The sequence below is a fragment of the Bradysia coprophila genome (assembly GCF_014529535.1).
Source record: "Bradysia coprophila strain Holo2 chromosome X unlocalized genomic scaffold, BU_Bcop_v1 contig_79, whole genome shotgun sequence".
Classification (NCBI taxonomy): Eukaryota; Metazoa; Arthropoda; class Insecta; order Diptera; family Sciaridae; genus Bradysia; species Bradysia coprophila.
In genome coordinates this window covers 247,761-274,279 of record NW_023503370.1, presented here as the reverse complement: position 1 = coordinate 274,279, position 26,519 = coordinate 247,761, and the positions used below count along the sequence as shown (strand labels likewise).

Here is a 26,519-nt window from a genome sequence, read left to right as displayed (position 1 = left end):
AAGCAGTAGAACAGATTTTCCAAGAAGGGGCCTGCGAATGCAACCCTACTATGTTGTCATTATAAAAGATCAGAGCTGCCGGTGTACTATATTTTGGACACACATGCTCAAGTTGTTGACAGTATTTTGGTTTCGATTAATAAATGTTTCATCTGATTGTTTATTGACAAATTTTCATTAAATAATAATATTTGACAATTATTTGTGCGAATTTCTATAAATCTGTTTGAAATGACCTATTTGTCTCCATTTTAAAGTGAACTAAAAATTTTGAATTTGTGTCACTTTACAGGCTCTCATTAAATTTCTACATGTGGTGGTTCAAAAAACGTTGTTTATTTTGTGGTATAGATCATATTATAGAGGCTAAATTTCCGTTCTTGTGCTTTGTTCAGTGTGCTATGGTGCTACTGAATGTGACGAGCGTTCTACCTACATTGATATTGACCAATACAGTTGAAAAAGTCAATTACCTTTTTATTTCAGCTCTATCTGATTGGTGTATATTTGTTTGACTTAATTTATGAAACTAGCAGTATTTACGCTACACGAAATTTTCCGAACATTTCAGGTAATTGTATAGCAAAATTGGCCTTATGTTTTTCATGCTCGTTTAGGGTTGGAACGATTACAAAAGGATATTGTGGTCAGAATACATTTTGTTGTCAATGGTATACTATCGATGATGTCTATTTATCCAACCGGACATGTTAACGATTATAATACTTAACCATTTACTTCACCTTATTAGTGCTGGAATATTCACATATACGTTCTCGATCAGTATTATAAGGTACCATTTCACCATTCATGATGCGAAGTATGCATTTATGCAATTCGCATTTAATAACATGTATTTTGATCTCTCATTTTATAAAGCATATAAATAGACGTAAATACGGGGATGGGTGTTGATTTGTAATAATGATAGACGTTTGTTTGGGGTATATTTTGACATTTGAATTTGGCATTGTGTTTCTGTTCGGTGTCATATTTATTTATTTTCGTTAAAGATTAGTAGAAATTAGACACTTACCGTACAGCAGTATTTATCTGCACGGTAAAAGTTTATTATTATTTCATTCATTCATTCATTTCATTCTGAATCTCTGCAAAGCTATCGGAATTGTTGAGTGTGTCGACCGAAACGCATCGGAACAGTTTTTCACCCCAAAAATCAATATTGTAGCGACCCTAAATTAAACAAAGATCTATCAGTTTTACCGAATATACAAAAGTGGTATTAAAGTGTTTATGAAGGACGTGAATGGACATGGACAGCCATTCGGCAAAGGTTAATTTGTGATATTAATCGATAAGTCATTTAGTGGTTGCTATTTCTGTGATAGCGTGCAATGAACTCCTGAGTCAAATAGCTATTTTGCTAACATGAGCCTAAATGGAAATGTTGTGCAATATATGTGACAATTGTCAATCCGAGGCGAAGCCGAGTAAAAATTTTCTTCTAATTATTTTACACAAATGAGTATGTCAATCGATAAAACTCCATAAAAGATGCAAACCTAGAAAAATCTGGCTCATATTCTTTAAAAACAGCGGAGATATCAACGTTTGAATGTGAATTCCCATACAAAAATTCAAAATATCGGATTCGACCGCTTTTTTATGCAGCGCTACAAACCATATCACTAAACGCGTGGATTGTAATCCGATTTCTAGCATGTGCTCAATGAAAAACGCTATATAATTGTCGACCTCAACAACGCGAAATTGTTCGTGTGTTTTCGACTTATACACCATGTTATAGGGCAGTTTCCACGCTCAGTGAGAACTTACTAAAATGTATCCGCACCACATTTTTGTTTGTTATCGGTATTTTACAGAAATTTGTAGCGGATTTTTGGTTGATACCGGTATTTGGTGTCATAAATCCTTTGTTTTTAATGTAACATAGCGCACAAAGCGATATTTGTATACCAATTTAATGCACTTTAGGAGCGTTTTGTGCGAAAGCTTGTTGACTATCGGTATGACATTTTAAAATTTTTTACTAATGAAACGTTCGGAACGGTGATATTTTTAATTATTTTATAATTATTTCACAATCAAATTTAACTTCATACGTGATGAAAATGAAGTTTTGCCCTTCTTATTATTTTTTAATTAAGTTATGGTTCAAATTTTCTTATGAAATTGTAAGAAAACACCTTTGCCGTCGATGCCTGCATACAATTTTTCTCATTTTAGAAACGTTCGGAACGACGCTTGATTTCGTTGTACTTGGCAGTTTTTTCATAATACTTTACATTTTTTTTGTCTCAATATGAAGATTCATCTTTATTTATCAATTAGATATAGTTTTTAAATCATTTCCAATGTTTAAAATATCTTTATTTTGTATTGAAAAAATACCATGCACGAAAATGTTACAAAAGAACATGCCATAGAAAAGCCAATAATTTAGGATTTCAAAAATCATGTTTCAGTACAATATCATAGATCTACAGCCTTTTTGCGTTTCGGCACGTTGGTCCAATCTATCCTTCGGAGAAATTGATGTTAAAAACGCAAATGGTTTTTTATCCGTGTTCACTGGAAGTTATCCAGGTGAGCCTGTTCCATTGAAAAATATTGGTGTGAAATTGTGTATGTTGTGTGAAGTTAAGGCGAAGTCTTTTCGTCCTCAATCTTCCGCATTCTTCCCACGTTCTGCGTGACAATAGCTTTCCTCTTTATGTAGAAGAAACTAGACCATCGATCATGGCCTTACGTTACTGAAGGGCCGTGACGCAAATCCGTTCACACTGAAAAATTTGACAATAGTACATTGAATGACAAGGGGCGAAAGTAAAAAAATTCAACCGTGTGCGAGAGTTGGAGCCCGCGCCGAAGGCAAGGGCTCTAATCGCACAGGTTGAATTTTTTTACTTTTGCCCCGAGTCGTTCATACTATTTTTTTTGATACCAACATTGAAAATTGATACGTATCGCAAACATCGCAACAAAATGTTGAAATAAAAAGGCATTTAGCCAGAAAATGCGGGGGTCCAGGGGCGGCAGCCCCCTGGTATATGAAAAATTTAATAATTTAGCCATCACAACAATAACACACACAAAAATTAAGATATAACTAACAAATCATTCAGTAACAAAAAGTATCAACTTTGTATGCTAATTTCAATAAGAACACTGGCGCACAGTGTTTTACAATTTTGATCAAAGTATTCTGCATAATATGAGCGGATTTTGTTGACAACTCGACTCATTTCTCTCATTTTCTGTGACGTCAGTCACTTTCGCTGTTCGTTCAGTTGCGTTCGCTCTTCGTTAAGTACTTTCTCCCCGTGGGATGCATTTTTTTACTTTCGCCCCTCATATGCGGGGCGAAAGTATCATTTTTCAATGTTGGTATCAAAAAAAAAAAATTTCCGCAGGACTGAGGAACATATATACACAACTTTTTTGACTTTCCCCCTCCGCTCCTACTACCCCCCACTTATTTTATTCGTAATCTGGGCGTCCATACGAGTTTAACGAGCTATCACACGCCTCATAAGGTTAAGATTTGGCCGAGATATTAAATTTCAAAACTTGGAAATTTGTCGAAATTTGTATGAAGAAATTCGTTTTCATACATTTTGAAATTGATGAATTTTACCAACCTTTGTTACTCTGTTATCTGTTACGGCGAAACTTTTTAATTTACCGGTGGATTTGGCTGAAATTTTCAGGGTATGTTAAGGACGTAATTCTAAGAAACTAATTTGAAGGAATTTTTATAAAAGCTTATAATTTGGGAGCTATAAGCGTGTTAAGCTATTTAGCTATAGGGCCTATAACTCAGAAAATATGGCAGATAGAAAGTTCGTTTAAAAGACAAAGTTATAGAGTTTCATATTTCAGTCGACACGTGTTTCATGGCTTTCCTAAAAAATCGTCTATTTGGGAGCTATGAGCGTTTTAAGTGCGAGCTATGTCAGCCATAACTCGGAAAATACTGCAGATAGAAAGTTCGTTTAAAAGACAAATTTATAGAGTTTCACATTCTAGTCGACACGTGTTTCATGGTTTTCCTAAAAATTCATCTATTTGGGAGCTATGAGCGTTTTAAGTGCGAGCTATGTCAGTCATAACTCGGAAAATACGGCAGATAGCGGGGCCAATTTTTTAGAAACATCGTTTCTAAAGTTTCTTGAGTTTCTCAAAGTTTCTTAAAGTTTCTTGAGTTTCTCAAATTTTAGAAACTTGAGAATCAGGAAATTTCAAATATTGTTTATTATGAAGAATTCAGCCAAATAAACACCAGACTTTATCATAGTTGAATGATTTCGATATATTGTCGAAAATGTATCATACCACTCATTCTGCTGCGAATTTAAGCTTCTACTGTTCTTCGTTTAAGCACAAGCTTTTGTAGATATTCCTTTAGTTTAACTCATTCATTGATTCATTCAGTTTAATTTTCAATGAAAATGTCGAAGTGTGCGTCTAGAAGTGTTACGATTTTCGACTGTAACTTACATTATGCTTCTCATTCGTCAAAGGTAAGTTCAAGTAGTACAGTTTTGCGTGTCACTCGTGCAATACATAAGTTGGCAAATGGTCTTATACCGGCTTAGCTTACACATTGTCTGAATGACACAGAAAAATGTGCACTAGAAACTCACATTTCATGGATGAATGGAACAGTATGTAAGTGGCCATAGCCTTGGTCTTTATTAATCGAACTATTTTTGATTTCTTTTACTTTTTAGATCGTATTTGTCTTACACTATTATTTCTAGGCGATTTCGCGAAAACCATAAGATGTAAAGTATTTTGAACCGTCGAATTTTAGACTTTAGAAGAATTTTCAAACGCCATTTATTGAAATGGTGAAGAAATTAAGTCTGTACTATTTCGATTCCAAAAACTCAATTTTTCTTTGCTAAAAAATAATGGGCAAGTGTGACACAAAAAATTATGTAATAAAAATCGAAAAAAAACTTAATACCTCTAGCGGTGGACATTTTCCATTCAAAAATTTTATTTCATACACAAAAAATTCTGTGCTAGATTGATGGAAGCGCCACTGACTTCGTGATTAACTTGAAGGTTTTCAGAGACGTGCTAAATAGAAAGGTGTTCTGGGGAAACGCGATTTACACTTAATAATGACTAACCTGCCCAGAAGGAGTAGTGTATCAGGATTGAATACAGTGCGCGTGAGAATCGCAGTTATCTAAAAATATATATATTTCACATATCAATCTTTGGTTCATTGCAAATCATTCACACGAAACGACAAGTACTTATTTTAGCACTTTTATCATTTATCAGTTTGTTCATCGTGGAATCACCACAACAACCTGCATTTAAGATGTACATTTAAAAAAAATGAATTTGCTTTGAAAAGACACTTGTGCTTTCCAAAAAACAATACCTAGATTAGTAGTGCACTCGAATTTTTTCTTAAATATCACAGAATTCTATGAAGATGACAAAAAACTAAACAAATATTTCTTTGAGATTTCCAGTGCAATGATTCAAGAATACGAAGTTGTTTTTCGATATTGTCCACAAAAGTTAAATCTTACTTACACGAAAAACAATTAAGAAGAGATCTCCTAACTAGATATTTTTCATTTTAAAATGAAAAGTTTCTTAAATTTCTCAAATGTTTCTGAAGTTTCTTTAATGTTTCTTAAGTTTCCCAAATGTTTCTCAAGTTTCTAAAAGTTTCTAAAGTTTCCAAAAGTTTCTTAAATGTTTCTTGGAAGTTTCTAAAAAATAGGCCCTGCCAGATAGAAACCTCGTGTAAAAGACAAAGTTATCCAGTTTCAGATTCTAGTCGATGCGTGTTTCATTGTTTCCCTAAAAAGTCGCTATTTGGGAGCTATGAGCGTTTTAAGTGCGTCAATTTTTTGATTTTAGTCAAATTTTCGATTTTCATCAAATTTTCGAATTTCGTACAATTTTTTATTTTCGTCAAATTTTCGATTTTCGTCAAATGAAAGCTGGAAGATTCAGATCAAAGAGAAATTTATACACTTTTGTAAGAAGAATATTTTCGTTAAAACTGCAAAATATGATTGTCTATTATCTGCGACCAAATTATAAAAAATCACAACTTACAAAAGAGCTGATATAGCCCAAAACCACTTACAGTGGAGGTGTGACGCAAATCCTGTTATCCACTTATCCACTTATCCGCGAAAGTTTTAACAACAAAAATCTTACCAGAAAAATTTTAGGAAGAAAATTATAATAAAAAAGTTTGCGTCACAAGTGTCAGATGTTGAGGAAGGAAAATTTTTAAAATTGTGAAATATATTCCTTTAAAAAATGGAATTCAAGCGGAAGAAAGCCGAATCATCTGACACGTTTTGACGCAAACTTTTTTATTATAATTTTCTTCCTAAAATTTTTCTGGTAAGATTTTTGTTGTTAAAACTTTCGCGTACTTTCCTCATCAGCTGCCATTTGTGACGCATACCTTTTTGCGTGTCGAATCTGTAAGCGTCACCTACACCGGTATCAGTTCTTTTGTAAGTGGATAACAGGATTTGCGTCACACCTCCACTGTAAGTGGTTTTGGGCGATATAATATAGGGTAGATAAGTATTTTATATCGATAAACTAGACATGCCGTAGAAGATCAGAATATAGTTCTGCATCAGTAAAAAGTAGATGTTAAAAACTGTCTAAGCTAATTCGTATTAGTAGAGTATGCATCTCTGTCAAAAATGTTTATTTTGACGATTTGAAAGATATGTACCGCGTCGAAAGCGTGCACACGCTATTTTATCTGCCGAGAACAAATATATCGTGACAAACAACTTGCCCTAACTTGATTTTTTTTGCCCTAACTTGATAACATCGAGATTATCGTTCCAGGCAGACACAATATCTCACGATAATGCTCTTTCTCATTTTATTTTGATGAATATTCGTTCGTAGACTCAACTGGGAAGAAATATTTTTCTGTAACGTAGCTCACGATGGATTTATCCACACCATTATATGTTGGCAAAACTGTTGAATATTTGTGAAAATCCAAAATTAGACTTTCTTTGATGCTCCTGCTTCATTTGCGGATAATTCTTTTAGTGTTTAACCATTTTATTTACAACGAATAAAATCTGCATATACTCACTGAGACTGCACACTCTGTTCCTGTGTAACAACATAATGGTTTCGGATGCAAGCCAATAACGTTTTCGTTTCATTTTGGTCTTAAAACGTTTTTTTATGGTTTTTCATAAACATTTTGGATGTTCCGTCAAAAATTTCCATTTTTATTTTTTTGGATATATTTTTTTTATTGCTTTATTATTATTATGTAGACATAAACAACAATATAAAACATATAAAATTGAGAAATTAAAAAGTAATTCCACTGCAACATAGTTATACAAAAAAAGTATTCAAACTTTGGATGGTAAGATCAAAGGTCGGCAGAATTTCAATAAAATGTTAAAGATTCTTTTTTATGACGTTCCGTTGTTGTATTATATCGTCAGCTTTATGATGTAGACATTCCATAATAATAATTTATTTATATTAACATTTTACCGGACACTATACCGAAGCAATTTATAAATTTTTTTTGTTCGAAAATTAGTCTTTAACAGCCGATGGAAGGTAATTTTTATCCATCATATTTGCTAGAAATTTGAAAAAGAAATAATAATTTATTTATTTTTAGCCTTTTTGGTATGGGCTACAGAACTGAGTGCAGTCGTAAAATAGATTAAATAATGTTGCAAAGAACAAATTTCACCAACAGACTGTTGTTCTAGAATAGGGAGAAATTTGGTTCGGGACATGAAACGGTTTGAGGGAGAAACATAGCATCAGTTTCTAACTTCTCATTCTGAAAATAATTCTTTTGAATGATTGAACATATTTTACAATAAAAACTTTCTGGCCATAGTACAGTAGTAGTTACTTATTTACCAAGCGAGGAAAAAAGGAAATTCCAACAAGAGTGATGTTTGTGGCCAGAGCGAAGCGAGTTAGACAAGCTTCCGATTAGTACTCGAAAATTCTAATTATCATTACCATGACAATAAGTACTATTTTCTTACATGGAGAAAATGATATTCACTAGAAATGTCATTCGAACAATCGTCGACAAAACGCAATATTTTCATTGAGAAAGTTAGGTTAATCACAGCATACGTATGAAAAGGGATCATGATAAGTAGAAAATCTTTAGAAAAAAAAGGAACAAAAGGTACCAAATTGATTTATGATCATGATTTTTGTTCTAATTACCAAAAGTATAGCAGTCATCATGGTTTGTGTTATGTTTCCATTGATACAGCACGATGTAATATCAAAGCTGCGGCCATGAAAATTGTGTTTCATTGTCACTATCCAGTGATCAAGGAAATGCAATCAATAAATACATTCGGTCTCCGTGTTCGTTTTACCTGCTATGTTGAAATATATTACGACAGTTTCAATATTAGTCAAATTGAAGAACAAAAAAAACACTTTATTCTTCCTATGCTGCAGTGTTAAATCGAACACGACAAAGTTGTATTTGCTCGGTTATTTTCGTTTAGATCTTTCAAATTTGACAACCAATGCTAATTCTAGTTTCAATAAGACAACCCTTCATTCTTCCAGTTGGAAAGCTCAAACGAACACCGACACCATAACTACTTAATTTATTGATGATCCCTTTACCAGAATATTTCGATCATTTTCCACTACACACGAATAACGTTTCAAATGTGTACAACACCGATATGAAATTTATGTTTATTTTATATTTATTCGTATGTTGTATACACTACAATCATCTAGAGTATATAAAACGTTTCAATTTACTGGTTTGTGGCGCCTTCAAGAATATTTAAAATAATCAAAAAATCTAAACATCTTTCATCGCGCTAGGAACGTCAATGGGAACATATGTGAATTTAATAACGAAAGTTTGATGATAAAATTAACATAAATGGATTGGAAGGAAGCGTGAAATAAACATGTAAGATTATTATTGATAGTTTATTTGGATTGGGTAAAATTTGCTTTGCCGGCACGGAAATAGTGAGTGTTACGGAACGAGTCAAAGGTGACCCAAGTCAAAACAATAATTTATAAGCAATTACGTAAGTTATCTTACGTGCTACTTGCGTCGAAAACCGTACTTTCATGTTTCAAGTTGGACGCCCTCAATAATGTCCATTACATAACCCGGTATAAATATACAAAGTCTTTCTTTCGTGTGTTTATTGATCTCGGCTTCGCCTCGGATCACCCAAATTCACACTAAAATTCTACTTTTCATCTTTTTATCCATAGTTATTTGAAAGAAACTATTACATGCCAGCGGGCGGTAAAATCACTTGCATCGTCACGAACAGTGACGTATTGCTCGAATATTTTACTCGAAAATGTGAGGTAAAGTTAACATTACTTCACTGGTGCCGAGCTCGAGCTTTTGATTATAATACCTCACTTGGCAACGGGACAAATAATGAAAATAACACTTCTTATACGAAATTTGCCGATCGAGTCGTAGCCGAGGATCGTTGGTAAATAATGTAGTTTTACCGTACACTAGCATTTAAAACAACTTACAACTGTTTGATCGTTGTTTTGATTTTGGCACGGACTACTAATTTCCAAATGGTCAAAATAATAAAGTAGAATAGAATAATCGTAATTTGGTACTAACAAGGAGACACTGGAACTCCGCCGGTATCACAGAATTTAGCTGCTTGATCATATCGACGTGTAAGGTGTTCAAAATATTTTTTTACGTTTGTCTCATAAGACTAGTCTTCGACGGATTTTTATGTTTTATTGATCATTTTCTACAACGAAACTTTTCAACCTGTGTTCACCTACGAATTGATAACCAATCGATAAACGATAACAATTTCCGTAAATGATAACAACTTAGATAGTTGGGTGTTGTATACACAGTCGTGCTCAGCCAGTTTAGTTCGCAGAAAAACTTTATAAAAAATTGATAGCTATACTAAAATGTCCAAAAAGAATCGTCGTCCGCCCAATTTACCGTATCCGAACGAGTGGCTCAGTTTCCAAGCATTGAGTGATGATGGTGAAACGTTAACGCAATATCGAATCCAAGACTTAACACCCAGTCGATTTGAAGATGCTGTGAAACATATGACAAGACATTTTCTATCGGATGAGCCATTGTGTCAGTCGCGAAAACTCAGAGCTCATCCCCGATCGATTTGCGACTTTCAAGATATAATTCGGTCAACGATGTTAGAGAATAAAATGACTATTGCCTGTTTCCGGGAAGGTTCGAATGATATTGTTGGAATGAACATTTTATGCATTAATCGGCGCGACGATGGAATCGATATGCAAGATGTATGTAGTATGTAGTATAGTCGATGGTGGCCATATGTAGGATTTGTTTTTATTCATTCACTTACGTATGTTTTATTCAGTATCAATGTCCACACATCAACGACATCAGAACGACAAGGGAGTACATAATGGGACAAGTGGATCTGTTCGACCAATATAGCGTCAGCAAATATCTGACGAGTCTTGGAGTGTCAGTGAGCCCGTATTATCGTAATCGTGGTGTAGCACGGAAACTTCTCGAGGCTCAGTTAGTAATTTGTTTTGACGTTGCAATTTCTTTTAATTAAACCAATTTTCATTTGATTTTTAGACAATATGTGGCAAAGTCGTTTGGCATTAGCTTGTATTCCAATCTATTTACATCCGAGTTCTTACAAAAATGTGCTAATTCTTTAAATTACGACAAAAACTACGAAATCACGTACGTATTCACGAAAATATTTCGATTATTGTGTGCATGTTAATTTCGACCTTGAATTCAGGTATGAAAATTTAGCAGCGAAAGGAAATGTGTTCTCTTATCCAAATATTACAAGCGAATGTGTCCAGATAAGAAGCTGTACTGTTAAGCTGTTCTAGGCTGACAAGGCATCTAGTGTTTACGATCGCATATTTGGTATCAAATGAACAACAACAGACAAGAAATATTGAAAGATTGCAGTGTCGAATAATGATGGTCATCACGGCTATTGTTTATTGAACGACTTGCTTCGAAAAATTGGCTCTTATTATTTTTCAATTGTAGTCAATACCTCCACTTCACACACGGATAAGTTTAACTAAATGCAACAGATATCTGAGAAAAGTCATTCAACTGCTCAAAGGGATTCAGTGAACTTATAGATACATTTTATAGGAGAATCGAGTGTGTAATTTTAATGAGTATTTATAGTAATGTGGTCACCATGATGTAACTCAAGTTACTCGAATTTTTCTTGTGTCTTTTCAAAATAATTAAAATTTTGTTAATTTAAGAGCGCAGCTATTCTTCTTCTTCTTCTTTGGTTATTGACTCCTACTAATTCAAAATTCGAAATTAGTTTCAAGAGCCAATTTGCGAAACCTTCGAACGATTTGTGTGGAACAGGAGCACAAGCAATGGAATGGAATCGTTGGATCTTTCTGAGTTCAGTTCCTTGAAACATTCTCTTTTCCATACTAAAACAGTTAAAAAACTTGGTCTACTCGGAGGACGTTATCGTTTAATTACTTTAACATTGTAGCTCTAACTCTAGCTGTAAGTCCCCTCGGACGGAAATATATTGGTAGACATTCCGAAAACGCTAGTTTGGCAATAAACAAAAATCCAAGCGTAATAGACGAGGAAATTAAACATTTTCTTTAAACTAAGCCAAAAGAAACTCCAATTGTTGACCATAGTCATTTACCATCTAGCTTTGGATAGATAATGACCTACTATCCAAAGCAACAGTAATTTTAAGCATACGGGGTGTTCCAATCTGTTTGATATATTTTCTCCGAACTCTTCGAACTTTGAACGCCTTTTTGGTAGACTTTTTTTTGCAATAAAACCGTTGCCGCTGCTTAGTCGCTCTAAAAAAGCTGTAAAATGATGCCCAGGAAGGTCCAACAATTTTATTATTACAAACATTTCGAAAGTCGCCGATGACTTGTTTAAAATTGTTGGAACTTTTCGCAAATTCACTCTTTTATAAGTAGTCGAAGGGTTTTTGTCCTAGTCAGTGCCACAAAATTTCTATGTTTATCATCCGCTATCTTGTCGATCAATTCAACATCAAGGCATCCCTGAACATCCACGAATAATGGGCTTTCGAAGAGTTTTGTTTTCTTGTTCAATTAAAATCTGTGAGACATATTGTCTGACACAGGTCTAACACAGTCATTATTGCCGTCAAATTGTCTACAAAGACAACAAAAAAAAAAATAACCAAAAATTATACGTTGACCACTGGTGCAGGCATATTCTATGCACATAATTAAATGTATAGCAAAAGGAAACAAAGATGAAAAATTTTACCATCAGAATCGAGCTGCAAAACAGGAATTTGTGTGTGTAAACAATAAATTCTTAGAATTTGTCTGTGCGAAAAAAAATTCGTCATATTACATCTTTAATCCCCTTTGCTTGTAAAGCGCAAAAATAAATTGTAAAAAAAAATGTTCTGTGCAAAAATGAATAAAAAATCATTAACTAAATAACAAAAACATATTTAAGATCTATTACCTGATTTTCTTCTGCTCAAATATCTTTCTTTTGTCATTTTATAAGCTTTTTAAGTCTTATCTTAATACCATCAGTATGAATAAAACACTATTGTACATGATACTTTCGTAGTTATTTTAGTTTTTCCATTCTTCATGTAATATTGTCAGATTGTTATGCTACTTTAGCCATCAAAATCAATATATTCAATTGAAGAAGAAAAAAAAAACGAGGAACAAACATTACGAAATGAACCATGTGATGATCATGATCTCTTCTAAAAAAAGATGCCGCTTGTGTAGATACACTACACATAACGTATATGTGCACTATATGTACTGAAGGTTTATTGTTGATAGAAAATATTCTCGAGTGAGAGAGTTTATAAAAAAAATGTTGTTGCAAAGTGTATTAGAGAAGCTAGGAACCATGTTAAACAACAAAAACTATTTAAAATTCGAATGTTGTCACATTATTCCCATTATGTAACAGCATATCAAACAATGAACCTTTTCGTTGCACTTTAATCTATTTGCTTAACTCATCATGTTATTCTCTGCTAGCTTGTATTTTTGTACTTTTTTTTTTTCGAAAATTGTCCCATTCGTCTTAAGTTCGTCAATCGTCTTACAATCATAAAAGAATGCTATTTCTATCACCACCGTTGTGATGTAATAAATAAATTTAAAACGTTAAGACGTATGAGCAATAGCTTCATTTGCATCAGAAAAATCTGTATTTTTTGTAACAATATCGGAGAGGTGCTTTGTTGCAGGCTTTTATATAATGCCAGTAGCTTGGAGGAGAAAACCTTATTGATTTACTGAGTCAATGCAAAAATGAAAAGACAACGAAGGGTAGTGAGGCCCTCACTGTGAGAGTATATGGATTTTTGATTTGCGAGACAATTTGTCTGTATCACACAAACGCAAGGACGTCATCTACTAGAGTGATTTGAGTGAAATAATATTTACGTCACAAAGAAAACTGTGTCTTTAGGCCCATATGAGCGTTGTATTTCGCGCTGAAGGCAATGTAAATGTAAGATTACTATAGAATTGTCTTTTACTACGCCCTCAGTATATTCTAAGAATTAGGACACTTTTCGAGATAGTTCTTAGTACGAGTTCTACATCTTCAAGGAAGAAACCGTTTCTATAGTAAGTACTGAATAAATCACGAATTAAGTAAAATTACGTAAACTGTAGCACGTCTGAATAGTAAAATGCGAAAACGGGACACGTCACGTTAGCGAGTTCCAGGGTATGCTTCGAAACAAGCTGATGATGGCAAGCTTGTGATATCAGTGACATCTGTGACATCAGAAACATCCGGAATCATCGGATCCGTAGGTCTGGATTTGTTGAAGAAAATAGATAGTAAAATTACAGCTGTAACAAACAGCTCTAAAACCTTTGGCGAACTATTTTACCTATAACAACAATGTAAATTTATGTAAACCGAATAAATTCAAATAATTTCATCCATCGCATTAGCGAATCATAAAAAAAATGAAATTTCATTTGTTTAACTTCGTTTCAAATTGACTGACGATTTCAATTGAAGTATTAAAAAAAACATCGTAAACTTATTCGAAACGGATCCAAATGAATGAAAGACGAAAGAACCATAGAACATAGTGAGAGGTCAGTTTTATCTAAGTCCCAACAGCCCTGCATATTCTGCTGTCGCTTAGTTTTCATATCCACTTATTGGCTTCGAAGATAGAAAAAGAACTTATTTACGGCCGCTAAAGACAATGAATACATATATGTGAAGGATTATTGGATAAGATGTACGGGACAAGAACGTATTTCGTGTGTGTCTTTTACCATTGTTAGAAAACCATCGAAAGCGAAAGAATGTTCCATCCAAAAGCAGAAAATTTTGATGAACTTTAAGAGGTGATAATTCGCACCCTGGTGAATGTTTATGGTTAGATAGTTACATGTCCTGATGGTGCCATAACTTAGTGTTACAATTATGTAATGCGAAGTGGATATTATCTATCTCTATATCTACTCGAAAGCAAACTTCCCGCTCTTAGAAAATACACAAATTATGATGTTTTTAATGTCGGTAATGACTAAACCGCAAGTAAAATAAAAGCCCCATAATGACGCATAATTATAATTGGTTATTCAGTGCCATATCAATCTGTGGTAGGCATTCTCTATAGAAATTAAATACGTTTTAAAATTGTATAAAATTCCGGTCTCGAGAGTCACTCTTACACAGTCAGTCAGTGTCAAGCAGGAATTAAAACTAAAAAAAAAGTAATTATGTTGTCCAAAGCTGGATGTTGTGGAGCATCAGTATACTTTACTCGACCGTGAAATGTAGAATTAAGTTGTGGTTTTTGCTCGATTTTTCGGTCTGTCGAACGTAAACAAATTTATTGCGAGACCTTTCGCAGCTTATTGCTTCATCATCAGTCTTTATTATGAAAATATATACAGTTAGAGGCAGTGAATTTTCAGCATTAATTTCGTTCAGCTGTTTTTCAGCTGATCCACACAAACCATCAAAACTGTTTATACGTCTTTATAGGGTTTTGCCACTACCACGCAGGTGCGTGTAGCAGCTTCAACCGTATAGACAAATATAAGCAGTTTTGATTGTATGTGTGGATCAGCTGAAGCAAATTAATACCGAAATTTCACTGCCTCTGACTGTATTCGTGTAGTCAACACCGGCCTTTTTTTGCCATGAATGGCAATAAGCTGCGAAACGTCTCGCAATAGATTTGTTTATAAAAAAACCGAAAAATCGAGCAAAAACCCACAACTTAAAAAATATAATTTTTAAAGTAACAGATCAATAGTTGATAGCTGAGCGTCACTGGCAGCATCAACTTACCTATTTCACAGCCTATGTTCTCACAAAGTTAGAACTGTATTAGCTAAAACATACCGTTCGTTGCACAATTCCTAATTAGTCCTAAAATCCATTGAACCATCAGGCAGACCCGTTATACTTGTGTGCAATCAAATTCATTTATTTATTCAAATCTACCAGCAAAAAAAAAATTAATCAAAAATTCAAAATGTCCTCGTTTTGACGCGAACAATGTAGCAAAAAATAATATCAATTTCAACAGGACTTTGAACAATACCGACTTACTTAAGCATTATAATTTCGAGTGAATGTCCTCTCTGTTCGCAGCATAATCATTATATACATAAATATCTCAATGAATAGAAAAGCCCGCCTATTCGCTAAACCATTCCCTGATACCATTTCCCTCTATATACTCGAATATAGTGTATACATTTCATACGGTTCAGATGTTTCCGTTATGTACAACGCGGCTATGATATATTTATAAATTTTGAAGGAAGGAAAAAATCAAACAAACTGAAGGGAGAAATGCAATGCATATAATATCGTATTCATATTATTATGTGAGTGCTTTGAATGGTACTTATGCTACTGTATCGAGATAAAGGATCATTTATCATGACATAACAACAATAACAAACAACTGAAAAGGTATACAACATAGTATATATCTCACTCGCCTGGTAAATGTTTTGAAGTGTATTTTCATTCTATTTTTATTTTCAACGAAATATGTTCGAGAGGGACATCCAAATTATAATTCATTTTTGCCCATTTCCATTTCATTGAATCGGAAAAAAATATTAGAACAGATAAATCAAAACGTGTAACGAAAAAAAGGTATATGGAAGGTCTGAAGTGATGATACTTTTGATTGTTTGATTATTTTTCCTTTGCTTCCTGGAGAGCATTGTTGTAATGCGATTTGATGAGACAACAAAATCATTGCTTAAGTAAAGAAGAGGGACACTTACCAGTCGGAATTCGGAATTAGAGAGGAAACGATATAAATGTGGTGTAATCTACGTTCGCTTACAAGACGTAAGATTATAACCAGACAATTTGCTGATATTTTATTAGGAAATTTGTGAAAATTTGCAGACTTGAATGCAAAATGGGCTTTTACTTAAAAAAATTAGAACAAAAAACTGTTTCGAATCAATAAAAAGATTTAAAAAAATAAGAATTCTAAATCACTTTTTAGAAAACAAAGCGTAGAAGTGTTAGAAGTGTCTCACATATTTCACTCACAGATTTTAATTTACAGTAATATTTCGTACAAAATCTAATGCCTATATTAGTTTTAACATCCATTTAGCTATATGAGCAAATAAGAGGTCTTAAGTCATTGGTGCCGGAACCACTCTAAAAAATGTTTTTCGACCATATGTAGGTGATGGTAGGCTTCAAAAATCCGAAAATAACATTCATACAGATTTTGTAACAGTTAGAAGTGAGTGGCCATGGGTTCGTTAGGAGAGCTAAAGTCAAGTACTTCCTCGGGCTTGAATTGTTTTCGAAAAAAACGCATCTTATGCATCAAAGAATGTGGTTTAAACCTCAAATTTTGTTGGAACTTTAGGTGGGGATATCCGTGAATATGTTTAGATTGGATGCATTGGATGCATCGAAAAATATCCTAATTTATGAATTTACAAATGCTTTCGAGCAGAGGAAACTTCAAAAAAGTACTCTAAGCATGACAGAACTACGGCATGTGGGGTATCAATGTAAAACTAGGTTAAGCGTCTATCAGGGCAACCATTCATGATATAAGGTTCTGAACCTAGTCTCTAACAAAAGTCGAGGTTTTTCTCATTTTTTAAACCATCACCCACAAAAATGGGTCCGATTTTTGAAGTCGACTCTTCAAAACAATCCATGCGTTTATAAATGTTGTGAATCAAATTCAGCAAAACTCGGATCGAATTTTCATTTAATTAGCAGCATTTCGTGAGCTATACAACATTTTGGTATTAGGATCAAAGGACCCGCCAAGAGATAGGTGTACTGATGAGGCGTGATAAGCCGAAATCAGAATTTTTGTTCTTGTATTCGTCTATTGTAAATGTAAACAGTTAAGCAGTTAAATTTGTTCAACAAATTGGTCTAAATCGAAGCAATACAACGACAAATAGAGAAGAGAAAAATAAATTTGATAATAAATACCGGCGGCACAATATAATTTGATTTGATTTAAGCAGCTTACTCGTATTAAATCCGATAAAACAATATGAGTGCCAGAACGCACGGGTTCACATCGGATTGCAGATGAAGATTTAGTGGAATATTGTTGCATTTTGCAAGGTGAAATAGGTTTGTTCCACAACTTTAATTTTTAAGCGCTAGAAGGTTCCTAACAAGGGCAGCACTAGTGTATATCTCAGCCGTCACATATCGTTAAAAATCCAAACTACTGTCTATTGCAGTCAAATGAAGAATATAACTGAAAAATAAAATCGTTGACGGGTCTGGCATGTATGACAAGTGAAATTTTAAAATCAGGCACGGCAGACCTTGCAACATAAATTTCATTCTTCATTTACAATGACACATTAGGGTTTCACTTTTTCGTTTCGACTTCAGTCGGTCGCTCCCTTTTGTTTACATATATCAATATGAACATTGCGGCAGCCTGGAATGAAAGCCCGTTTTTCATTAACAAACATCTGATCGATTCGCCAGATAAGAAGCTTGAAATTTTTGAATTACCGAGGCGAGAGTGGAAAAAACTTAATCGCTTTCGTTCAGGACACGGCTGCGCTGCAACGAACAAATGCGTCGGTGGAGTTTCTGCGATTCTCCGCTGTGTGACTGTGATAACAACGTCAACCAATCACTGAATCATATCCTCAACTACTGTCCGTCCCGTCGTTTCGAGCATGGATTGGAAGACCGCAGAAGGCATCGAAGGGATCAGAAATTTAGATATTGAAATTTGAAGTGAACGAGTAACCGTTTTGACCTTTGACTAAGTAATTTTTTAACGAGAAACTGATTTTGTAATGCAATGTAACGTCTCATACGATTAATAATAATAATATGGATGCTCGTGGTCTCATCCAATCGTAGGCGAGAGAAATACGTTTACGTGGAGATGTGTACATGAAATCAACGAAACAACCAGCTGAACCTGATACAAAAAAGAAATCACTATGTTGACTTTGAATGTACCTTCATTTTGACACTAATTTGGATTTTCTAAAGCCTATACACGTAGAAATGTTCAAATGTCAAATCAAGATAATCGGTCAAATTGTAATGCAATTGAGTTAAATTAATTTGCCTGTTAGACTAACTCAGCTTCGCCTCAGATCAACAAACTTCACATAGAAACTCAAATTAGAACAAAAAAAACAAATTACAATTAAAGTAATGATTACTCGCGTCGACCCACCTTTTTCAGCATATTACAGGCAAGTCATTGATTAACGAAAATTAAAACTTTCGCAGGAGACGAGGAAAAATTCCCAGATGTAGTTGCAATAGTATCCAACTTGTAAAAAGCTTAATGCTTAGTTTCCTCTTACCAAAAAAGTACTACGTGTGAGAGACAAAATTATTTTTTTTAAATTTCTGCTTTGTTTATTTGACAGATCGCTCTCTCACGGCTCTCTCACGGAGTACTTTTTGTTGAGTGGAACGGGCATTTAAGAGGCACCGGTACTTAGCTAAAATTGTAGCCTACATTTGCGTGTTTCGTATTTCGTTTTTAATAATATCTTTTCAGCAGAATCCTTTTTAAAAAATGTACGACCGCAATTCCGACCACGAATGTGTTAGCTTTAAATAAAAATTAGTTTTGGTTGTAGTCGTTTGACCAGCTCTGAGAAAAGTGAGCAGTTTAACGAAATTTTCATAAACTGCTCATTGTTCTCAGAGCTGGTCAAACTGCTACAACCAAATCTATTTTCTGTTGAATGCTAACACATTCGTGGTCGGAATTGCGGTCGTACATTTTTGAAAAAGGATTCTGGTGGAAGGATATCATCAAAAGTAAACTAAAATCCAGTATTTAAAAAACGCCCTAATGTATGCTTTTCAGCAAAGGGCTGGTGCCTCTTAAACCTCGGTCAATTTCGGTAGATTTCACTAAATTCGTTAAATACATTTACTAATAAAATAGGCCACGGTAAAAAAATTTGAATAAAATTTACCGATAACCGTTACATTTAATCGGTCAATTTCATACAAATTTTTTACTTGTTGGGTTCCTACACCCGTGTACCATAAAAATTGTCGTAAAATACTATCGATTTTAGGCAATTGCCGAAGTCAATTAAAAGTTACTGTAACAGAAAATCGTTGTTGCCGAAACCTATAACATTCAGAAAATTAAAAAACGAATCGATCATTTTGAACGACATTCAACAGGGCTGGCACAAAAATCAAAAATGTACTAAGCAGCGACAACAAAAATTGTTCTACGTTACACACCCCTGTGGTCCACTAGTTTGACCTATGGAATTGTTGGAGAGTTTTTCTTGTTCTTGATTCATTTAATGGTAAATAAATGTCGTTGGAGTCTCCAGAATCCGTTGAAACATTTTACCAAAATTGGTCTTCCAACAGTTGATATATCCAAAACATGCGGCTGAACGAACCGAAACAACAGAACAGCATTTTGAAAATTCATGTATTCTATTTCACAAAATGTTTATACAAAACTTCACATGTTACGCTTAACGCAAAGGCAAATAACAGCCACTTAAATCGTAAGTTCCATTTTCTCACATTTTCGTCTCACAAAAGAATCGTGAGTGATTCATGACATTTTTTCTTCGCTACTCTTTCAAGGCTTTCAGTCATGTATGTGTTACTATGTGTGTGTATAGTGTATGTATGGAGTGTGTGTATCTTACTTCTTAATACAGATATGTTTTGTTAAACGCTATGAATTGATTTAAACTAAAAATAATTTAAAAAGAAACGTTTTTTTTAATGTTAAAAATATTATCACCAGTGAACAGTTTTGTTGTTTTTTTTAAATTATTTTTATTTTTATTAATTAGTTTAGTTAACGTTTTTTTAGTAGTAGTTGTTGCTCTATTAATAATGACATTATGACAACTTAAGAGCTAAATTTATTTTCTCCATTTTTAAAACGATTAAGAGACGAACCAAAAAAAAATAAACAAAAAAAGAAAAAGACAATAATTTCGCAGTAATTAAACTAAATTATTATTAATCACGAGAGAAAGTTTTCGAAAATTTTAAACAGTATAGGAGTCAAAATATGTTGGGATGTGATATACATGATGAACGATTTATATCCGACGTTTGCCTTTTTTTTATTAATTTTCAATTTCGTATTTAACTTCTCAAACATTTTTTTAAAATTTACCATTCCGTTCAAATATCCACAATTAAATTCTGTAGCGCTAATAGGCTCGATCCGATGTGTCGATTTTCCGGTAATGATTTGATGCGTAATAGCCAGTCACGACATTCAAGGCATTTATTTTGCCGTTCCTCGCGCGGTATATCAACGCCTAACGCTCGAGTTGGTGCATAGCTATCGATGTTCGCTTGAATCACTGGCAAGAAGTGTAATAGGATAACGCGCAATGTGTCACATGCTCGTGTTGTGTGGCTACAAAATAATTTTGTTTTTTTTATGTTTTTGCATCTTTGATTGGGCACATCGATTTTTTTCGGGCAAAAAGATTTTCGGCATTGAATTAGTTGTTTGACGCATCTGTTTTCAGATCCTATTTTTTTAGGAAATTCGCTTCGTAAATTTTCTAAGATTTTCCAATACAGTCGGCGACCTTGAAATAGTGTCGTATTTCGTTTCAGCTGTTTTCCAGCTGATCTACTCATAGAAAAAAATGTGTTTGTAAGAGGCACCGTCACTTAGCTAAAATTGTAGCCTACATTTGCGTGGTTCGTATTTCATTTTTGTTAATATCTTTTCATCAGATTCCTTTTTCAAAAATGTACGACCGCAATTCCGACCACGAATGTGTTAGCTTTCAACAGAAATTAGTTTTGGTTGTAGTCGTTTGACCAGCTCTGAGAATAGTGAGCAATTCAATGAAATTTTCATAAACTGCTCATTGTTCTCAGAGCTGGTCAAATTGCTACAACCAAAACTATTTGCTGTTGAAAGCTAACACTATCGTGTTCGGAATTGCGGTCATACATTTTTGAAAAAGGAATCTGATGAAAAGATATCATCAAAAGTAAACTTAAATCCACTATTTAAAAATCGCCCTAATGTATGCTTTTCGTCGAAGTACCGGTGCCTCTTAAGAGGCATCAGTACTTTGCTGAAAAGCATACATTAGGGCGATTTGCAATACTGGATTTTAGTTTAATTTTGTTGATATCTTTCCATCAGAATTCTTTTTCAAAAAATGTACGACCGCAATTCTGACCACGAATGTGGTAGCTTTCAACAGAAAATACATTTGGCTGTAGAGGTTTGACCGGCTCTGAGAAGTGTGAGCAGTTTATGAAAATTTTGTTAAACTGCTCACTTTTCTCAGAGCTGGTCAAACGACTACAACCAAAACTAATTTGTGTTGAAAGCTAACACATTCGTGGTCGGAATTGTGGTCGTACATTTTCCAAAAAGGATTCTGATGGAAAGATATCATCAAAAATGAAATATGAGGCACACAAATGTAGGCTACAATTTTAGCTAGGTACCTGTGCCTCTTAAACGGTCTTACAAATACCACGCCCGTGTATACAAGTATAGCCATTTTTGCTTTATAAGCGAATCAGCTGAACCAAAATGTGTCACTGACTGTAAAGGTAAAACAATTTCCGAAAAAAATGTCCCCTGTCTGGCTTCTTCGACACTTTTCGTGCTACAACAAGCAAAATTGGCTAATAACAGCCATCCAAGGCAGATAAGTAGACAACCTTACATTCTAGGGGACGAAAACTTGAGCAAAATGTCGAAAATCACTCAGTTTCGTCACAGTAACATGTAAAGAGAGTGGAAAATTTGATTTAAGTGAAATTCAGAGAAATTTTAGACTTTTTGTCACAGTAATTTGACTTTGCGACAATCTTACAATCATCGAATCAACAACTATGACTGGAAATACAATAAAAATGTTCAATCAAAACGACAACGTTATGGATAACATTAAGTGAATTAACGGTTACAGTACATTGTATACCCGCCAACAATATTCATCAATGGATGGCATAGTTTTGAAACTACAACCGACCGAAATAAACACCGTCGGAATGGGAACAATACACACAATGTGTACCATCAGATAGTAAAGATATACGCCACAGCAATTGGAATGAGCTGAAATCATTTTATTTATGCAATGGCTGATGATGACATGTAAATCACATCTGTCGCATCAGTGGATTTTATACCGACTTGAGAAGGCAGGTAATTCCGACCGTACTCTCGAACCAACCCCTTGCGATTTACGCGATTTTTGTTGTTGTTGCGTTAATTCAAATTCATCGATGACACTTTGAAGTGGATTGGATTGACAAAGGTTTTCATAAGCGTAACGTGAAAGAGACATTCATCGACTTGGATAATAAAATGGTTTAACAACAATGTTTACTCACAATTTACTGTCAGCACTCTGCAGCATTTCGTATATTTCTGGAAGTAGTATGAGGCACATGTCAAGATTCCAAGTTCCGCTGAAATTCATATATTCGGTCAATTGTGACACACCCACAATTTATGTGGAAGAACAAAAACAAAACTTACGCTTTCTCAATGACAGCGCCCAGTAGATCAACCAGCACAGATCTATCATTCGTTTTGATTGATTGTTTTAAGGCACCCATAATATTAATATCTTGATTTCTATTCCGCGAACAAACAAAAAACCCAATTTTGTTATCATAACCATTGGTTTATCAAACCGCTAGCAAAGACAACATACCTCATAGATTTTCGAATCGATTCCAAAGCAACATATCGATTTTGCAGCTCTTGATACACCCTGTCGTGGCCAGTGTTTAGTAAATGAAATTCGGAACTTTCGTCGGTCATTGAATGTCCATGGAAGTTGGAAGTCCTCTGCGCAAGAAATGCCACAATTAATAAATGATCCAGACAAAGTCATCCCACATGTACATTATGGAGCAAAAACCCTCATAATACATTGCAAGATGACCTTGTCCAATCACCCTCGGCACCCATTGCCGAATGTATAGACCAAGACCATTACCTGAGTCAACGGGGATACTGGTAGTGACGATCGCAAATCGAAAGCTGTTTTCGATCTGGCTGGTGCTTGTTTCATTGGCGGTGTGTGTATTTGGACAGTTAATTTGCTGTTTCTACTTAAATGACTGCTCTCTCGACTGTTTATTTCATTTTTGTGGTTGTTGTTGTTAATGTTCTTCTTCTGTCGAGCCATGAAATTCCTCACCGGCGACATAGCCCGACCCATTGGTCGCATGGACGACGGTTCATCGATTCGATGTAGATCGGTCGTACTTATCGACGATACACCCGACAATTTTCGTTGCACCGTTGTACGAATTGGGTGATTTGGTGGACTATTTCGACGGGACATTGGCTGGCGAAATTTGGACGATTGTTTCGTTAAACTAGTTATGTCCATTTTGGGTGCATAATCTGGCGGTTGAGCACTATTTACTGGGAAATCTTCGCGTTCGGGTTCGACAACATTGGAAGAACCGGGACTGCTACGCATCGGGTAATAATCCAAATCGCTCATGTCATAGTTATCGATAAACATGTCTGGTTCGGCGGACGTTGGTGTTGACGTTGGATTGTCGAATTCGTTGTATTTGTAATTATCATTCGGAAGACTGTCGAACAAATAACTTTCTCGCGTCGAAGCATATTCACCAAACGAAAAGCCGTGTGGCAGTGGACTGGGCGGGGTTTGATAGATCGAATTTGCCGACAGATCGTCGAGGCTAGGCGGTTCGGAGCTATTTTCGTTTATCGTGTCTTGTGTTGAGCGTACAGTCTTTCCGATGGACACACGATGCTTGGAATTACCGCGAGAGAAACTTTTCCGTGAACTTTGCTGTGGATTGAACGGTTTGTTGAGCGGATTGTAAAATGGAATTATGTCGTCCAAGTTGATGGCATGGATTTCAACTTTTTGATTTTCGTACGAGCCGCAAAACTGAAATTGAAATCGTTTTGTTAGACAAAATCGTTCAACGTTAGTGTTCATAGGTGAGTGCTGAACCGACCAATTTATTTTTGAAGACTTGAATGTCGCCAAGCATACTCCAAGCCGATTCGATATTGTCGAACTGTCTATCTGGCTCCCAGCCTATAACGGATATACCATCCGCTGTTCCAACGAACAGACACTGACCATTTTCACTGAAAGTCAAAAAAGCGCATTTTACAGTGAACGACATCTCAAATGTCTGACTGTCATTTTTTTCAGAGAATGTCATTGTGAATTTGCAATGACACAATAAAATTCTCAGAAAAATTTGACAGTGAGACATTTGAGATGTCGTTCACTGTATTGACAAGCATGTCTAAAGAAGTAAAACTTTTCTGGTGGCACCTCCACTTCGTCACACCCACATGACAATGTTCTCAACTCACCTAAATGTTATACATTTCACTGTACTGGATGAGAATGAGTTTTTTGTGTCGGAACGGGACACCAGTTTTCTACTCTCCAAGTCATATAAATCCACGGAACCATCATTTCGACCAGCGGCCAGAAGAAATTCGAACGGATGAAATTGAATGCATGTTACGGGCGACGCGTGCTCTTGGAATTCAATAATTCGCTGTTGGGTTCGTATGTCCCATATGATAACGGATCCTGTGAACGATGCATGTGGTTAGTATAGAAGTAAATCGAAGAGTACGCAAAAATTTATCGCCTTCACCTTCAGTTCCAGCCGATGCTATCCACGAGCCGTCTGGCGAAAATTTGACGGAATTTATGTTGGCAATGTGACCGCGGTATTTGTATATGCATTGATTGTCCTTGCGCACATCCCATAATCTAACGGTTGTGTCATTACTGCCAGACACCACATATTCACCGTACGGATGAAAGTCTAGCGTTCGGACACTTTTCATATGACCAAAAAACGTTGACGAACCGGTTTGACCGTTCAAATCCCATCGTTTTATGATACCATGTTCGTCGGCCGAATAGACATAGTTGTCATTGTAGGCAAACTTTACGCAATCAATTGCCCCATTATGTTCGGATAAAGACTAATTGTACGAACCGAAAAAGGAAGAACAAACAGACGAATGCTTTGGCATTACACACTCCGTATTGACTAATTAATTCATCAACTGAAATTACCATAAAACGTTTGTCATTTCCGAATGCCCACAAATTAACATTCCGATCTTGTCCACCTGTTACTAAAACCCGTCCAGTCTCTCCCAAATCCAAGCATCTCACTTTCTGTGCGTGGGCTTCTATTTCATCTGCAAATATAAAAATCAATCACATTTCGCAATCACTTTGTACATCGTATTGAATAATTTGACTCAAAAAAGCATAGCTCAGACAAACACAAGGAGAAAAAAAATATCGTCGCTCACAACCTTGTGTACAAATAAATATATGTAGAGTCTGGCTCAGACAATTTTGGTCTTTCGATTTTTTTTTTCTTTTCTTCTTTCCAAATAAATTGCAAGTTTTCGCGCGCTCTATGCCCAATAACTTACATATTTTTGAAGCTAACTTCCTTGGTAAGGCCATTACATTGGAGATTACACACAAATTATCACAAAATTGATCAAACACAATGTAAATAAAATAATTTTTTTTTTGCAAATTTACGTTCACCAATGTATTTTTTATGTTCTCTTTTGACAGATATTTTGACTCTACTGACTGTTACGGTGACTGCGTTCTGTTATGCGGCGTATTTCGTGAGGAAAGTACTAGAAAACCAACATGCGGGGTGTAGTACTATGCAGACAATAACAGTGCTAATAAGCGAAAAGAAGCAAAACACCATACCAAATAACCCCTTTGAATACCTACGGATCGTTGGAGAAGAATTTGGTTGCAATCGTGAGTATGGCACTGCTGAGTTTGATGTTGTTTTTGTTTCGTTTATGGTTCGGATTTGTTGAATTTTGTGAATTTTCTCGATGTTTTTTTGCTGCGAATTTGTGCGGTGAAGTTTTCAAAGCAGCCATCCCTTTGATCCGAATTTCCATTTTTAAGCAACTTTTTCAAAATAAAATCGTCAACAACTTGTTCAACGTTGCGAT

The 26,519-nt window shown here is 35.0% G+C and overlaps 2 protein-coding genes and 1 long non-coding RNA gene across 3 annotated transcripts; 2 read left to right on the top strand and 1 right to left on the bottom strand.

Annotated features, from left to right (window-relative positions):
* Window positions 1–1,464: 1,464 nt before the first annotated feature.
* On the top strand, window positions 1,465–24,664 carry LOC119070346. The gene is made up of 3 exons (XR_005086503.1): window positions 1,465–1,664; window positions 9,893–9,895; window positions 24,652–24,664. It is a non-coding gene; the product is annotated as an uncharacterized LOC119070346 (long non-coding RNA).
* LOC119070345 lies at window positions 9,893–12,199 on the top strand. Its single transcript, XM_037174635.1, has 5 exons — window positions 9,893–10,302; window positions 10,383–10,549; window positions 10,613–10,723; window positions 10,785–10,983; window positions 11,015–12,199. The coding sequence occupies exons 1-4, from the start codon at window positions 9,943–9,945 to the stop codon at window positions 10,879–10,881; spliced, it is 735 nt and encodes a 244-aa protein (XP_037030530.1). The 5' UTR covers window positions 9,893–9,942; the 3' UTR covers window positions 10,882–10,983; window positions 11,015–12,199.
* Window positions 19,948–26,180, bottom strand: LOC119070344 (katanin p80 WD40 repeat-containing subunit B1). The gene is made up of 10 exons (XM_037174634.1): window positions 25,965–26,180; window positions 25,594–25,721; window positions 25,163–25,499; window positions 24,870–25,095; window positions 24,500–24,635; window positions 23,494–24,429; window positions 23,206–23,342; window positions 23,028–23,126; window positions 22,880–22,957; window positions 19,948–20,921 (listed from the first exon to the last, which is right to left on the bottom strand). The coding sequence occupies exons 1-10, from the start codon at window positions 25,996–25,998 to the stop codon at window positions 20,681–20,683; spliced, it is 2,352 nt and encodes a 783-aa protein (XP_037030529.1). The 5' UTR covers window positions 25,999–26,180; the 3' UTR covers window positions 19,948–20,680.
* Window positions 26,181–26,519: the final 339 nt, after the last annotated feature.

What these genes read in the sequence shown, in the direction of transcription:
- LOC119070345 (XM_037174635.1), top strand. Translation starts at nt 9,943, where the DNA reads ATGTCCAAAAAGAATCGTCGTCCGCCCAATTTACCGTATCCGAACGAG. An exon ending in ATGGAATCGATATGCAAGAT is followed by an intron (nt 10,303 to 10,382) that starts GTATGTAGTATG and finishes TGTTTTATTCAG; the next exon opens with TATCAATGTCCACACATCAA. An exon ending in CGGAAACTTCTCGAGGCTCA is followed by an intron (nt 10,550 to 10,612) that starts GTTAGTAATTTG and finishes TTTGATTTTTAG; the next exon opens with ACAATATGTGGCAAAGTCGT.
- LOC119070344 (XM_037174634.1), bottom strand. Translation starts at nt 25,998, where the DNA reads ATGGCCTTACCAAGGAAGTTAGCTTCAAAAATAT. An exon ending in GAAATGACAAACGTTTTATG is followed by an intron (nt 25,500 to 25,593) that starts GTAATTTCAGTT and finishes TCGTACAATTAG; the next exon opens with TCTTTATCCGAACATAATGG. An exon ending in AAGTCTTCAAAAATAAATTG is followed by an intron (nt 24,430 to 24,499) that starts GTCGGTTCAGCA and finishes TTTCAATTTCAG; the next exon opens with TTTTGCGGCTCGTACGAAAA.